At 36.3% G+C, this 16,060-nt stretch overlaps 2 protein-coding genes across 2 annotated transcripts; both read right to left on the bottom strand.

The window, feature by feature from the left end:
• Positions 1–139: 139 nt before the first annotated feature.
• On the bottom strand, positions 140–4,002 carry LOC104442625 (GDSL esterase/lipase At5g45910-like). Its single transcript, XM_018871797.2, has 5 exons — positions 3,721–4,002; positions 3,151–3,372; positions 2,363–2,511; positions 1,585–1,858; positions 140–249 (listed from the first exon to the last, which is right to left on the bottom strand). The coding sequence occupies exons 1-5, from the start codon at positions 3,962–3,964 to the stop codon at positions 140–142; spliced, it is 999 nt and encodes a 332-aa protein (XP_018727342.1). The 5' UTR covers positions 3,965–4,002.
• Positions 4,003–7,316: 3,314 nt separating this feature from the next.
• LOC104440918 (GDSL esterase/lipase At5g45910) lies at positions 7,317–15,803 on the bottom strand. Its single transcript, XM_010053910.3, has 6 exons — positions 14,913–15,803; positions 11,053–11,598; positions 10,720–10,935; positions 10,361–10,509; positions 9,389–9,665; positions 7,317–7,647 (listed from the first exon to the last, which is right to left on the bottom strand). Exons 2-6 carry the CDS (start codon positions 11,294–11,296, stop codon positions 7,355–7,357), a joined length of 1,179 nt encoding a protein of 392 aa, XP_010052212.1. The 5' UTR covers positions 11,297–11,598; positions 14,913–15,803; the 3' UTR covers positions 7,317–7,354.
• Positions 15,804–16,060: the final 257 nt, after the last annotated feature.

Genomic DNA, 16,060 nt, shown 5'->3' with positions numbered 1-16,060 from the left:
ACACCAATTTTCTAATGTAGGACTTTTCTAACACAACCACATAGGTATTTCAATAATCTTCCTCTCATATGTGAGATCCATATTAGGTCTAGTCTCCTTTAATTCAAGCTCCTTCTGCATTAACATCTCAAATTGAACCTCAATTCTCAACTTGATTCACCAATCCTCGATTCATCTTTGGTCTCTTTCTCTCGACTAAACCATGTAGGTTGCTATTGGGATCGTTGTCATGGCCTTTCTTGAGATGAACTATCAAGAAAAAGCTAACAGATTACTTGATAGGCATGAACTACTCATTAAAGAAATAGTACAGTTGCCTAGTGTGGACTCCTCTAAACTTATATCAACCGCAAAATAGGTTTTTTATTAAATATTTTTAAGCGTGCCGTTCAATTTATTAAGAGCTGCGAACTACTCATTGAAGAAATAGTACAGTTTCCTAGTGCGGACTCCTGCCAAACTTATATCAACCGCAATTAATCAGTTCCGGGATGAACACATTTTACTTCTATGAACTGGAAATTCAAGTATAAATGGGACTTGATTATGCTAAAAACCATTTTCCTACCTTTTCTCCTTATTTCGAAAATGTTTGGTGAATTCTCTTTTTGAATTTTAATTCTAACTCACTAACATTTGAAAGGGGTGCTGTCATCTGGTGTATTTCATGAAATCAACGAAGCACTAGGGTTCTTCCTTTCATGAAATTAAAATACATTCGCTTGCCCCGCATCCGCATCACCAATAAACCGGGCCTGCGATTCTCATGACCGATCTCCAGGATGACCCGATAATACAAGAAATGCCCAAATTGAACTAAACCGGCTCAAGCAGAGTAAGGTTCAATCCAATATGACTTTTCATTGTTTTCAAGTTAAAATGGATTAGTCATTATATTTTTGGCCTCAAAAATCTTTTTTCTATATGTTTGCAGCAACTTTATCCAATTCAACTCATATTGGCATATCTATTCTCGGTCATTTGATTTTAGTTATGTTTTTATTGTAAATTTTATTTATGAGTTTATTATAAATCTTCATATGTTATTCCTAATTTTATTTTATTTTATTTTGAAAAGTAGTTAGGGTTGGTCTGGCCATTTCGGGCCTAAGCATGTCAAACCCTAGGTTCCAAGATGCAAATCTTTAATATAGGAAACAGTTCGATGTATATTGCGTCAATTCAGTTGGAGCCACATTCCATTACCAAATAATGCTTTAAGATTTGGCTTCATTGTATTGGTCCATCCACGTTGTCATTCCATCCTTAATTGCTTTTTGTGATTAAGACTCTAAAGGTAAGGGAGAAAATGTGGGGAAAAACAAATAAGTTGGCGTTCCTTTGATGTAAAGACGGTGCATGTTCTTTTATATTAAATAGAAAGTCATCTTTATAGATATGGTCCTTGATTGTCATTTGAAAATAAATCTATAATTACTCATAGAAATAGTGATGGATGTGACACGTAAAAAATAAAAGTCATACATCAACGGTTTATTAGAAGAGCATTAGTTCAAGCAAAAAATATGCACTGTCAATGGAATTTGTGAGGAAAAAGAAAAGATAGGTGAAAAGAAGGCTCACCATAGTGTTTTGGAGTGCGATAAAGAGGTATGGAGGCACCATAATAATCAGCATACATAATTCTTGCATGAGGGTATTCCTCTCTCAATTTTTGCAATTCTTGCTTGAGGTAGTTATCGTGGTACTCGAAGAAAGCATTATAAGCCTTGAGACACCCACTTGGGTCATATGCCGATTTATTAGGGCTATGAAGCAAAGTTAGAAACACGGCGGAGCAGCCTACTGGAAACTGTCCTGGGACCACCATATCCACGGCTCCTTCTTCTATCAGTATCTGTCATGGTTATAATGATTTAAGGAATATAAGAAGAAAAAATGGAAACTTGACAATAGTGTGAAATGATGATGATGATCATCATCATCATAATAATAATGATAATGATAATGATAATAATAATGATAATGATGATGATGATGATGATGATGATGATGATGATGATGATGATACGTCTCTGATGGTCTCTCTCTTTCTCTCTGTTAACATGTGCTACGAATACTAGTCACCATTTAAGTTATTGTCAATGCTTCTTTGTGACATTTCAACTGCAACTTTGATTATTAGTTTTAGGGTTTACATTTGGTACAGCTATTGAAATAAGAAGTTTCTCCAAACAGTGTAGTGATTGAGGCATTTCTTTGTCATTATCAGCTCATGCCTAAGAGAAACGTCTCACCAATATGTGCTCCTAAATAAAACGTAATGACTCAGAGAGGACCCTTGATTTTATAACTAGATTTTAACGTTAAGTTCGTGCTAAAGTAAGTTTGTGGAACATACACGGATGGCACGGGCGATTGCTCCAACGACTTGTGGTACCCAAGCACGTAGCTGTTTAACACTTAGACCAAAAATAAAGGGAAAGATGTAGTCATTGCCACCCATCTCCCCCACCAAAAATAGAGACTTCTTGAAGTAGTCATCACAATCTGCACACCCAAAAAATAAACAATAAAAGTTGTAACACGTGTTGCGTAAAGGTTCTACTAAGCACATACTTTATAAAAGTCAATGTCGCCTATCTCTCTCACCATAGAGAATTTTTTATGTTCAATTTGATAAATTATAGCACATATTTCCATAAAAGTCATACCAAAGGAGAGAGAGAGAGTCGGGTGAGACAAAGCGTGAGAGAGAGAAGAGAGGAGAGAGAAGAGAGAGGAGGAAGAGCGTGAAGGGGAGGTGGGAGGCAGAAGAGAGAGAATTGCGTGCAAAGAGGAGAGAGAAAGAGGAGAGGAGAGTTCAATGGCCTGACAATTTGGGCCCCCACACGCGGCATGTGTTGCCCTCTTAGGGGTCTTCTTAATTGTCACGTTAGCACATAAGAGATACCCAATATTTTCTCAATCAGTGTGTATACATTTTTAACTTCGGAGTATGTCCTTTAACTATAGTCTTTTTGTTTGTATTGGTTCGTGAAATCATAATATGTTTAGATTTGCTAAAGTTGACCACCACCTAAAATGGTGAAGTGGAAAAAATAATAAAAAATTAAAATCGATCATTGAAACTACGGAATCAGTAATTCCTTTAGCCTCTTTTTTGACAATAGAAGGTAGAAATTTTACCTTGTTTGGTGGTGCAGAGAGACTTCTTCAAATTCTTGAACCAGCCAAGCTGAACACTCAATGAGTCATTGGTCCACAAGAGTGGCCCAATCTTCTGAGCATAGAAGAAAGACGGGTCGAGTGCTGTGGCACCAACAACTGCGAAGTTCACTCCAGTACGAACAGGTGGACCTTTGGCTACTGCGAGATATGGTGGAAGAAACGGCAGCCCAAATACTTCAGCTGCATCCTCATATTTTTACATTCATCGGGAGATTAAAAACACTCTATTAGTAGGATCAAAAATAAAAATTCCTGCTAGAAAACCTAATCTCATTTTAAATAGGATTATATATTGGACATGCAAAGTCGTCTAGATTACATAAGTCAGATGATCTTTGGAAGTGTGATCATGTGCTGTTTTCATATGAGATAGCATTGTAATGATGTGCTATTTGAGTTGTGAGTCAAATTGTTTTTTCTGGTAAAACCTTCATTTATTTAGGAGGGACCAAAATACATTTATGATAAATGACTTCATACAAGTGATCAAAAATGTAGACAAGATATTAGAAAGAGAGTATACAATACCTATGAAATCAATCATGAGCCGTCCGTTTGAGCATCGACCGGTTGGGTGGTGGAAGAATGTCTCACCGTAAGGAAGATTTTTTATGCCTGGAAATGCAAGTGCCCCAGAAAGTAGGAAGTTTCCGGTGTCACTCAGAGAGTTGCCGAAGTTGAAGATTGCTTCATAGCGCCCAGGGCTCGACAAAACGGACTTTGAAGAGAGGCAGCAGAGCAAGAAAAAGACTAGTATCTTCATGGCTTTCATGTCAAACAATACTTGAAAACTTCGATGAAGGAAGAGTCTGCTTGGGGTTGACCTTTATATCATAGAGGAACCTCACCTTCCCAATATAGACACTAGAGTTTTGGCAGACAAAGCTTCAATAGCTGACTTGCAATTTAATTAAGGAAAGACGCCCTTTTATTAAATGGGTAAAGCCTTTGTGAAATCCAATCGAATGGGTTAAATGAGTAAAGAAACTCTTGCTTATTTGAGAAGTCAAATCATAAGGAATATTCGCAACTTGGATGCGTTGAATCCTGCATAATAAATTAACAAGATAAGTGCATTGGAAATCTTAAAATTTATTACGACAGTACAAATGAATCCTAAATTTTTTTAAAAGTACAATCGAGTTGTAAAATTTGTCAGAAATTACAATCGAGTACTAGAACTTTCAACAAGTACGTTCAAGTCCTATAACTTGTCAAGCAAGTGCAATTGGATCCTAAAATTTTTAAAATATACAATAATCTGAAGAATTTGATTGGACCAATTTGACAAATTTTGAGACATGTTTGTACTTTTTAAAAGTTTTAGAATTTGATAAATTGTAAGAGTTGATTCCATTTTTTAAAATTTTATGATTTAATTATACTTTCATGATAAATTTCAAGATTTCCAGTGCAGTTATTTTTTATTTATTTTGACGAAATTATCTTTAAGAGCGGTAAAGTTGCTACTTGGGGGAGTAGTTTAGATACGTCCCCCTTCATAAATTATAATAAAGAATAATTCTAGACTGATAAGCCGCTACTTTGAAGAAAAGAGAGCAGCGACCGGCATGAGAATTGGTGGAGGCTGCCTACCTCTTTGAGAACGACGCATCGTGTAACTTGTCGGCACATCAACGGCGGCATGGGCGGCTATAGTGGAGTCTATGATTGGTAAAGAATCATGCACGTATTAAGAAAACATATTGATTTGGCACACTAACGTCTGCGAAAGTAATAGATAAAACAGGAGAAACTATCATGTTGCGCTAGATAAAAACATTTTTTTCGAAAAGTGACGTTACGGCGGCTAACATTAATTGTTTGTGTTTCAGAGATAAAAAAGTTCGTAACCATTTTGAGAAAAAAAAAAAAATAGTCAATGAATATTCTCTCGGCAAAGCGCACTTATCAAAGGGGTGCTTGACATTTACAGTGCGCCCAAAACATATACTTAAAAAAAAATTACACAAATGGTGTTTTACCATTGAGGACTTTGGTTGGTGTCCGATTACTGAGATATGCTGCAGTGAATATTATCGTACGTACTTGCTTAATGACAACACTCAAATTGGTTTTAACCACAGCAATTTTTCTCCGCAAATAACTGGAAGCTTGAGATATAGAGTGTCTTTGTGTTGCGAAAAATAAATTATTTAGAAAATATTTTTCAAAAATTCATTCTTTAAATCACTTATGAAAATGAATGAATAAAAAATATTTCAATCGTCTATGAATTTTGTGAACTATCGAGAGGAGTTCGAGAGAGAGAGAGAGAACTATTTTGAGGAATTAATTCTTGATGCGAGAAGATTGCGTTTGGTCCTTGTTTAATCATTCAATGAGGACTTTATCTTCATTCTAATTCGTGTGAGCCCTCTAACTGCTTGCGAGGTATTTGGATGGAGAGAGACGAGGTATTTGGAGAGAGAGAGAGAGTATTTGATATGGCATTCCCTAATAGTTTTAGTCTATGTAGCACCGACACGAACACGCTACGAGAATTCCAACACATTCTGACACGTTATATATTAAATATATTTTTATATATAAATACATAAATAATAATAATAATAATAATAATAGTAGTAGTAATAATAATAATAATAATAATAAAAAATTTACTTGAAAAACATTAAATAATATAATTCATTATTTTAATTTTTTACAATAACACATAAAATTTAGAGGAAAAAACATTGTTTAAGGAAAAATGCTAAAATGATATTTTTAAATTTATTTATTTATCATATATAGCATTTTCTATTACTTCTTTCATAGTAATAGACTTTTTAAAAAACTAAAACAATTCCATAAAAAAAAAAAAAAACTGAAAAAAAGAAAATATTGACCATGCGTGTATATTTATAGCATTTTTTTATTACTTCTTTTATTACTTCTTTTTTGTATATTTATATTTTGACCCCTCAAGTATTAGAAATTTTTAAAATTGATCCCGTGCGTGTTAGAATTGCATGTTGGGATTCCAGACTGACGTGTCGGAACGTGTCGAAGAAAGTTGAATACGCGTTGGATTTTTCGATACTTGTTGACCGCGTGTCGGAGCATGTCGGGACGTGTCGGAGCATGTCGGACATGTGTCGGAGTGTCGAACACGACACGAAGGCTCCCGGAGAGTGTCGGTGCTACATAGGTTTTAGTTGTGAAAATGATTGATAAACATTTCATAACTATAGCACTTCCAAAACTGTAGTAACTTGTGACAATTTTGAAGAGGCAACTGCACCAAACACACAAGTTGCAGCACTTCATTGCACTATTACAACTACACATGACTACAGTTCAGCCATAGATTCCTCAGCCATAGCTATAGCAAACGGGCTCTAAGATGGATTATAGTATACAATCAATCCAACATAACCTGAGTTATTTCCATGATTGACCAATTATTTTATATCTATGTGTTGAATATAATTTTTTTCATCCTTATATATGAGGTATTCTTGCCTAGGCCCGAATCTACAACTAGGTGCAATTACGACAATTGAATTTTGTGGAATTCACATGGGACTCATAGGATTGATAGCTAAGATTGACCTGTTTTATCATGGATTCAGTTGAAGGCAATTACTTGCCATATATGGTGACCAACATACTAATACCATTACATTTTGTAGTGAAATGTCATAAATTCAAGCTGAAGCATAAGTCACTTTTACGTATCATCATAACTAAGTACAAAAGCATTGTCACACGTTTTAAAATGAGTTTTCGAAATTACAATATATTTTCGTAATCAAGAGAAATTGATTACTCCTTTTAGGGGTTGGCGCACATGGATCAAACCAGGGTCATCGTTGTGATCTGTCAGTGTAAGGTTTGCCTTATAGTCGATAGCCATAAATGCCCAAAGCCTAATGGTGTTGGCTTGATCTTATTATCTTAATAATCGTTATCCAAGTTTGCGAAAGATGAAGATTTACATGAGTAAATTTTTAGTATTTTAAATTTTCCAGAGTGGCCGACACTTTCAACTTGAAAACTAAGCACAATTACCTGATATCGTGTCCAATATGGCAAAATATGAGAAAAAACCAAACCTAGTAAATTCGATCAAGACAAATAGGGAGTGAAGTTGGAAGATAAATTTATAGACGAGAATATTTGTGATATGTTTATATGTGTAACATACCAATCTTCATTATTCCGGTAATAGGTAAGTAACCTTCGATAGCACAAACTGTCTTACCGCGTTTTTGGTGTAATGTAAATAATTAAATTGAAATAGGAGTGGTGGAGATATGAAGCCACCATCAATCAACCCCCTGGCGATATAATGATAAGCAGACTCAGTCGAGTGAATCCCATCCCAATCGACGAAAGCCGATGGGTCTTTGCAAACAGTTGAGCCGGACTGACCACAATACGCCGACGTATTGAAGTTGTATGGACCGCCTCCTCCACAACAAGCCGTTAGGGCCCCTCCGTAAAACCCTGCGTGATTGCACTCGTTCATTATGAACAGGTTAATCTCCTGGTCTTCAATAATTATAAAGTGTACCTTCAGTTATAGACTTTTAAAACAAATCATGTAACTACATCTGTGTTCATGTCAATGACGTCAACCGAAAGTTGCTGATGTTATATGTATATAATTCAGTTTTTGGATTTTAGTTCACAAACCAAAAGACAATGTACTTGTTAGCTCCCATGGCACTACATATAATTGATAAGGAATGTTTCAATAATTGTTGTGTACGTATATACGAGAAAAATAATGTTTTTTTGAGAAAAAGTATATGATAAAGAAAACGTAATTTATCATTATATTAAAGTGTTTCAAGCATATTTATGCTAAATTTTTCATATTTTATATATCCGATGTGATTTTTATTTTTAAAAAATAGTTAGGGATGGACTAGGCTATTTCAGGCCTAAGCATCTCAAACTCGAAAGCTCAGACCGGTTCAACTGAAAAAAAGAAAAAGAAAAAGGACAAGCCTAAAATTCCGGCCATAGAATTAGGGTGGGTCGGGCTTTCGGACTGCTAGTCTTTTTAGCTCACCTCTAAGTTGCAAGATGTGGATTTTTAATTTAGGAGACAATCCCATAAATATCGAATCAATTCACTTGGAGCCACACTCCAGCACAAAATGATGCTTTAAGATTTGGTTTCATTATATTGGTCCATCAATTTCATTCTACCCTTAATTTCCCTATGTGATTAAGCATGGGAAAAGTGCCAAAAAAGTCCTAAACCTTTTGCCTTTGTGCAGGTTTAATCATAAACCTTTTTTTGGTGCCGATTCAGTCCTAAACATTTTTAAGTTGTGCCAATTCAGTCATTTCTGGCCAATTTTGGCCGGATTTTGCTGACTGGATATTGGTCGGCTGACGTGGCCTGATCGGTGCTGACGTGGACAACTTCTAATAATATTTTAATATATATATATATATTTTTTTGTCTTTTTCCTCCAGCCGGTCGCTGAGGTCCGGCGATCGGCCAGAGGCGATCGCTGGTAAGGGCGAGGCCGACCTCACCGAATCTGGCGAGGTCGAGCCTTGACGGCCCTTGCTCGACCTCACCAGATCAGGCCATGGGCGAGCCTCGCCCTTGCCGAATCTGGCGAGGTCGAGCCTTGCCGGCTATGGGTGAGGCTCGCCTCGCTAGATCCGGCGGTTGCCTCGGGCCGATCACCGGACCTCGGCGACTGGCTGGAGGAAAAAGACAAAATAATAAAAAATAAAATAATAAAATAATAAAATAATATATCTTATTAAAAATTGTCCACGTCAGCTAGTTGGCATCCAATCAGCAAAATTCGGCCAAAATTGGTCGAAAAGGATTGAATTTGCACAACTTAAAAATGTTTAGGACTGAATTGGTACCCAAAAAAAAATGTTTAGAACTTAATCGGCACAAAGGCAAAATGTTTAGGACTTTTTTGGCACTTTTTCTGATTAAGGACAATCTTGAGTCTAGAGGTAAAGGGATAAAACTATGGGCGAAAAAGGAAAAAGTTGGCTTTCATTTGATGTACAGACCGTGTCAATTTTTTTTTTTTTCAAAATCATCTTTATAACAATGAATCTCGATTGTTATTTGAAAATAAATCTATAACTACTTATTTGAATGGTGATGGATGTGTTGTCAAAAGATTATTAGTTTAATTAAAAAAATATAAGTTGACAATGACATATGAGAGAAAAAAGAAGAGGGGAAAAGAAGGCTGACCGTAGAACTTTGGAGTGCGATAGATAGATATGGAGGCACCATAATAATCAGCATACATTATTCTTGCATGAGGGTATTGTTCTCTCAATTTTTGCAATTCTTGCTTGAGGTAGTTATTGTGATACTTGAATAAAGCATTATAAGCTTCGAGACACCCGGTTTTCGGGTCATACGCCGATTCATTCGCGCTTTGAAACAAAGTTAGATACATGGAGATGCAACCTGTCGGCAATTGTCCCGGCACCACCAGATTTACAGCCCCTTCTTCTATCAGAGTCTGTCATGATCAAGATGATTAAAAAAAAAAAGGAAAAAAAAAAAAGGATACTTGATAATAGTGAGAAATGAGAAAATCAAAAATCTCGAGACAAATCATAAGGATGATTTTGCAAGTATACATGAATCACTTCTGGGGTCTGCTTCATGCATCATGGACATCATCGTACTTATCTAATAGTCACCATGACCGCGGGTCAATGTGTATTAGTGACTATTTTAGTTATGTCAATGTTTTTTCTTGCGGCATCTAAATTTCCTCTTGGTTATTACTATTAGGGTTTACATTTTGTAAAGCTAATGAAAGAAGTTTTTTTTTTTTTTTTTTCAAGTAGCGTAGTGATAAAGTCAAATTTGTTTTTTTAATCCATATCCAACGTGCTCACAAAGTGAGCATTGATTTAATTGCGAAAAAAATGAATGTTAAGCTCTTGACTAAAACATGCGTTTCACCAACATGTGCTCGTAGATGAAACATGGTGATTTCAAAGCAATCCTTAATTTTAATACGTGAATTTAACGTTAAGCTCATGCCAATGAAGTACTACTCCATAGGTCTTTTATGTCCTAATGTGTCCTTGATATGGGGATAGGAAAGAGGCCCAAATTAGTGTAATTGCTCCATTTATGAACTCAGTCTAGATTGCTTTCGTGTGGAATACAAGAGAAAAATTGAAATAAGTTGGTGTGACATACACTGACGGCTCGAATGATGGCTCCAACAATTTGTGGTACCAGAGGGCGTAGCTGTTCAATGGTTCGACCAAAGAGAAAGGGAAGGTTGTAGTCATTTTCACCTATCTCCCCCACCAGAAACAGAGACTTTTTAAAGTACTCGTCACAATCTGCACCCAGAAAAATGAAAAGTTATAGCACATCTCAAGGAGGCAAGATAAAGTAGTTTTTTTATTTGCGATTTGATAAATTATAGCACCTATTTCATCAAAGTTATACTAAGCGTCAAGCATCAAGCATCAAGCGGCAGACAGCCTTCGCTAGCCCCTCATTTGGTTCGTCATTGATTTACTTCTCTATCACTCAAGGTAGAAATTTACCTTGTTTGGTGGTGCAGAGAGACGACTTCAAACTCTTGAACCAGCCAAGCTGAACATTCAACGAGTCATTGGTCCACAAGGTAATATTTTGAGCAGAGAAGAAAGACCCGTCGATCGCCGTGGCACCAGCAACTGCGAAGTTCACTCCCATGCGGACAGGTGGACCTTCGGCTACTGCCAGATATGGTGGAAGATATGGCAGTCCAAATGCTTCAGCTGCATTCTCATTTTTTTTTTTTTTACGTTAATTTTGAGGTTATCGATACTTTATTGTCAGCATTCAAAAATAAAATATCCTGCTAGAGAAAAAATTAAAGCAAGAGCATGGAATACCTATGAAATCGATAATGAGGCGTCCGTTTGAGCATCGACCAGTTGCGTGGTGGAAGAAAGTTTCTCCATAAGGGAGGTTTTTGATTTCCGGATATGCGAGTGCCCCAGTAATGAGGAAGTTTCCGGTGTCACTATGGGAGTCGCCGAAGTTGAAGATTGCATTGTAGTGGTCGGAGCTCGACAAAACGGACTTTGAAGAGAGGCAGCAGAGCAGGGAGAAGACTAGTATATTCATTGTTTTCATGTCGAGTAACACTAGAGAATTTAGATGAAAGAAATGTCTGCTTAGGATTTAGCTTGAGCCCACAGAGCAACCTCACCTTCCCAATACAAGCAAGCAATGGAGTTCGGGCAGGAGAAGCTGAGAAAGGTCAGTCACACCTTTTATTAAATGGCGGGGTCAGATATCCAGGATCTTGTATTACGAAAGCACATTCTCATCTTGAGTTTTGCTGCTTGTGCAACATTGACCACGCCATAGTCTTTAACCCAAAAGACAACGGAACATTTATCACGACACTTCAGTCAAAGGGTGGCCGACATTACCTACACAGGTTTATGAATTAAAGGATAGTGAGTTATACACGGAGACGAAAAATGGATAATCTGGGTCCAATCAGGTTCTTGAACTGTACGTATCTCATTATTCAAGTTGATCCTAAAGTTAAACAACTTCCTATGGAAATACTGATGTAGCCATTGAAAGCCAGTTTGGCTCTTACATAGCAGCTCGTGGTGCCAGCATCGGCATTAAAAACTTTATAAAGCACAGAGAAGAAATTTGAACAAAAAAATGAAACTCCTTCAAGGTGAGACACATGGCTTACGGAGGGTGGTGGTGACGCCTCCCAGCCATTGGCGATGGCTGAACCCTATTCTCCTATGATATCGGGTGGTGTCTGTAGACATGTTTCTTTGCCTCGCCAAGGCTCTGATGCCACAGAAGTGCCAAAGAGAAGTATATTGGAATGACATTTCACTATACAGACACATACTGTCATGGCAACTGAATACAGTTACTGAAGGACGTGGCAGACAATCTCAATGGATATACCAGAGAAAGAAAGAATACGTTGAGGATTACTTCCTTTTCGTGTAAGGCAAAGGTGGCAAGGATAACCACGCAACTGAATACAGATACTGAAGGACGAGGCTTTTGTTTCTATTCTCTTGCACGTGCTTCATGATCATCCTGTGATGTAATGTCCTGGATTTCTGCCTAATCTTTCTCTTCTTGCTTTATAAACTAGATAACATAGCCACGGAACAACCTTGTTCAACTTTGATAGTTATTAAGAAAAAGGGGCCATTCTACTATTCCGCTTCTCAAAAAACAGATTCTTTTCCCTGAAATATATTTCTGAATGAGTTGGTAACTGATTGTAACTTACCGACTTTTTATTAACTTATTGTAACTTATCGATCCTTTTAGGATATAATCAAGTATTTTTTACAGTTTCCAAATTAATAACCTTTTTTTTCTTTTTATCTTTTACAAACTCTTATTTACTTTTCTTACCAACATAACTCTTACATGAATTTACCGATCATTATTTAAGTTACCAACTACTTTTGTGTTACCCATTGTCTTTTAAGTTACTCACCAATATTCATTTGTTTCTACTAAGATTCAACTTTTTATTGAGTGAAAAATTTTGGGCTTTGCCAGTATAATAGTCCTTTGAGTATCGTGAGAATAACAGTTTATTGTGAGTCACAAATTCTTGAAGAAGTGAGTCTCACAATAATTTATAATTATTCATGATTTGAAAATTATTCTCAAAGTACATTAAAGATTATAATGCAATCATTTTTTTTAACTTTTATTCATCGTAATTACAACTGATGGAATTTATTACTCTATTTAGAAATTTCATAACTTGATTAGAGTAATTGACAAACTTTTTTTTTTATTTTACCCATTAATTTTGTGTTACTAACTATTATTTGAGTTAGTTATCACGTTATTTATTTATTTTTTTTAAGTTACCAACTTTTCATATCTTTGATTATCCTTAATTTACCTGTCTAGATTACCAACCTTTCTTGTGGGATTTACCAATTTTTTTAAGTTGAAAATTGAAGAAAATGTTTCATGCGTGGATTGTTTAATTGGTGGGGCCTTCAAGTAAATAATAAAAATATTCCGATTCCTTAACATACTTTCATTCAAGTGTCTGACTTTATTAACTTAAGAATGATAATGACCAGATGTTATTGAGTGTAAAAGTTTTATACAGAGATCGTTTGCAATGTATGTTACCACTATCATAGTATCAAGAATACTTTTGCTTATTCTAATGAAGAGAACAAATATCTAAATTTGATTAAATATTTAGGATTAAAATTTTGTATATAAAATAAGGGACTAATTTGGCCATTGTTGTGACTAAATTTTGAGTGAACCACCTAGGATTTGGCTAATGGATTACTAAGCCTAAACTTAGCTCGAGCTCTCCCAAGTTCATACCAATTTGCAACTTAGGTTCAAGTTCTTAACATGCTATTGATTTTTCAAATAGGAGTCGCCACTAATCTATTTTCGGTGAGTTGATTGGAAACTCAAGTAAAGTAATGAGAGATTTACTTTACTCTTGCGAATAAGAAATTATGACTTTGGGGACTTGGTTACGCTAGATTTCTCTAATGCCCTTTCAGTACCTTTATCTTTTATTTTGAAAAAAAAAATGTTTGGCAAGTAGCTTAAATTGATTTTAATTTGCTTCCCTAACATGTGAGATGATCATATGGGTGTGCAAACCACCAATTTAATACCCAGATAAAGTAGTGAATAAAATGCAAGACTTACCTCATGACATTGAAAGCAATATGTAGTGTTAGATCGGAATTTACATCGACAATCCTAGATAGGCAATCACTTAATTTCTATTTTCACTTGTTTAATGAGAATCATGCTTTATGCAATGCGTGCTACTAATCTAATATGAAATGATATAACATGGCAATATGACCTAAACTATATGACGTAAGTGAAATATTTTGTGTTTTCTTAATGAGCATGCAATCTATCCTAGAGAATGGAATTGGTTTATTCTAAGACAATTTTTTTTGGCATTTTCCATGAAATTCGAAATTAGAAAAATGCAAGAATTATCTATGCAGGTTAAGATATCATCAAATTTGTATTAGGAATTAGGTTAAGCCAAATCCTAATTTAAACTAGAATATTATCTTAACCAAGTAATCCTAAAATGCAACTTATGTAGGAGAAATTATCTAAACCTGTAATTAAATGAAAAATTAAACATGCCATCTTATCCTAACATGTAATGATGTGCAAAGAATGCCCTAATTTTAGTTTTTCTTTTTTTCTTTTCTATGGAATTCGAAATTAAAATTAACACATAATTAAATGTGCAATTTAAATTTAAAAAAAAAACTAACATCCTAAATGAATGCATTTTTTGGATTTTCATTTTTTCAAAAATTCAAAATAAATAAGTTGCCTATGCAAAATAACCCTAAAACAAGAAATATTCTAGCATGAACCTAATCTAACTCAAATTTTTTTTTTGGATTTTTTTTACGAAAGCAAAATCGATTTAAATAACACAACAGCACATCCAGCAATATAACATTGATATCCATAAATTAACGAATCATATTCCACGCACAAGATCGGATTGGCAATTTTCCGTGTGATTGCGAGTCGTATTTCAGGCAGGAAATCGGACTATCAATCGTGTGCATGTTGTGAAATTAGGGAATAGTCCCTAATTTAAGAGGGCTATTCAATATTGCGGACATGATAACATATCGGAAATTTCAATCATGTGCATCAATGATATTTCAGATAAGGAAACGGAATATTTGGAAATCGAAGTAACTAAGATTTTCACCTAATTCGAATTTTGGCTTCCAAATTCGTATCGTGGTGCTAAGCCTGGTGGCTCGTGGTGGCGATTCGCTGCAGACAGTAGGTAACTCGCAGCTGGTCGTCGCAAGTCACGGACCGCGTGATGAGGAGCCCAAGAGTAGCTCACGGTTCGCAGGCGAATCGTCACGGGACTTGAGTTCTCGGATGATGGAGCACGGCTTGCTCGTGGTGATATCTTTGCTGAACGTCGTCAGTTGGGTCTCGGTTGCGGAGCAAGAAGATCTGGCTGCAATTGCAGCTCGTCGTGGCCGTAAGAGGACAACACTACACAAGCGTGGACGACTAGTGTAGTGTTTCCTTCAATCTGGCAAGGTGTGAAGTGGCAGGTGGCTGCTACTCTTCCCCTAGTTCACGATTCTCTTGGACCCAGAGAAGCCCACTCACTGAAATTCCACACTTCAAGCCGTGGAAAGAATTCAAATTCCAAGACAGGCCTTCTCCCAACAATGCTTCAATTTATTAGTATGAGCACGTGCGGGAGATTGCCTGATGGTCTCCTTTTTATGGCTGCCGCGCTCACGATTTTCCTTTCTCTTTTGCTCTCTATGGATCGTCGTTGTATTGTATGTCCGTGAGATTGTTGGAGGCGCAACTCGAGACTCGATGTTGGATCAGGAAGTATTGGACAATCACCCGGTGCCGTAGGGAGCACGATGGCTAGAAAAACCTCGAAGAAAGTGAAGCCTGCGTGTGCGATCAGACGTGTCTGAGCAAGACTGCAGTGCACGATGGACAGTGAATGAAGATCACCCGAGAGGCTCAGCCACGTGATGCTTGGCTGAACACTCCTCTCTCTCACGTGTGTTTTCTCTCTATGTTGTGGCTCTCTATATCCTGGCCATGTATTCTCAATTGTGTGCCCCTCCTTTCCGTCTGTATGCGAGCCAATTTATAGGTGAGGGACTGAAGCTTTTATTTCATTTTCAAATCAACATCCACAAACATCACCTTCTAAACGCAATCCTCTACCGATTTTATCACATATTGATAAAGATTCAATATTGCAATGAAATTTTTCTCAAATTCCAAATCTTGCAAAGATGAGCTCGCAATATCTCTTTGTCACACTTGCCCTATCTGAGGATATTGAAAAATCCACTGTTATATCAC

The sequence above is a fragment of the Eucalyptus grandis genome, chromosome 11, assembly GCF_016545825.1.
Source record: "Eucalyptus grandis isolate ANBG69807.140 chromosome 11, ASM1654582v1, whole genome shotgun sequence".
Lineage (NCBI taxonomy): Eukaryota > Viridiplantae > Streptophyta > Magnoliopsida > Myrtales > Myrtaceae > Eucalyptus > Eucalyptus grandis.
This window is presented reverse-complemented; position numbering and strand designations above follow the sequence as displayed.

What these genes read in the sequence shown, in the direction of transcription:
- LOC104442625 (XM_018871797.2), bottom strand. Translation starts at nt 3,964, where the DNA reads ATGAAAGCCATGAAGATACTAGTCTTTTTCTTGCTCTGCTGCCTCTCT. An exon ending in TCTCTGCACCACCAAACAAG is followed by an intron (nt 2,512 to 3,150) that starts GTAAAATTTCTA and finishes TTGGGTGTGCAG; the next exon opens with ATTGTGATGACTACTTCAAG. An exon ending in TCGCACTCCAAAACACTATG is followed by an intron (nt 250 to 1,584) that starts GTGAGCCTTCTT and finishes TTTTCTTGATAG; the next exon opens with TTCATCTCAAGAAAGGCCAT.
- LOC104440918 (XM_010053910.3), bottom strand. Translation starts at nt 11,296, where the DNA reads ATGAAAACAATGAATATACTAGTCTTCTCCCTGCTCTGCTGCCTCTCT. An exon ending in CCTCATTATCGATTTCATAG is followed by an intron (nt 10,936 to 11,052) that starts GTATTCCATGCT and finishes ATGAGAATGCAG; the next exon opens with CTGAAGCATTTGGACTGCCA. An exon ending in TCGCACTCCAAAGTTCTACG is followed by an intron (nt 7,648 to 9,388) that starts GTCAGCCTTCTT and finishes GCAATCACGCAG; the next exon opens with GGTTTTACGGAGGGGCCCTA.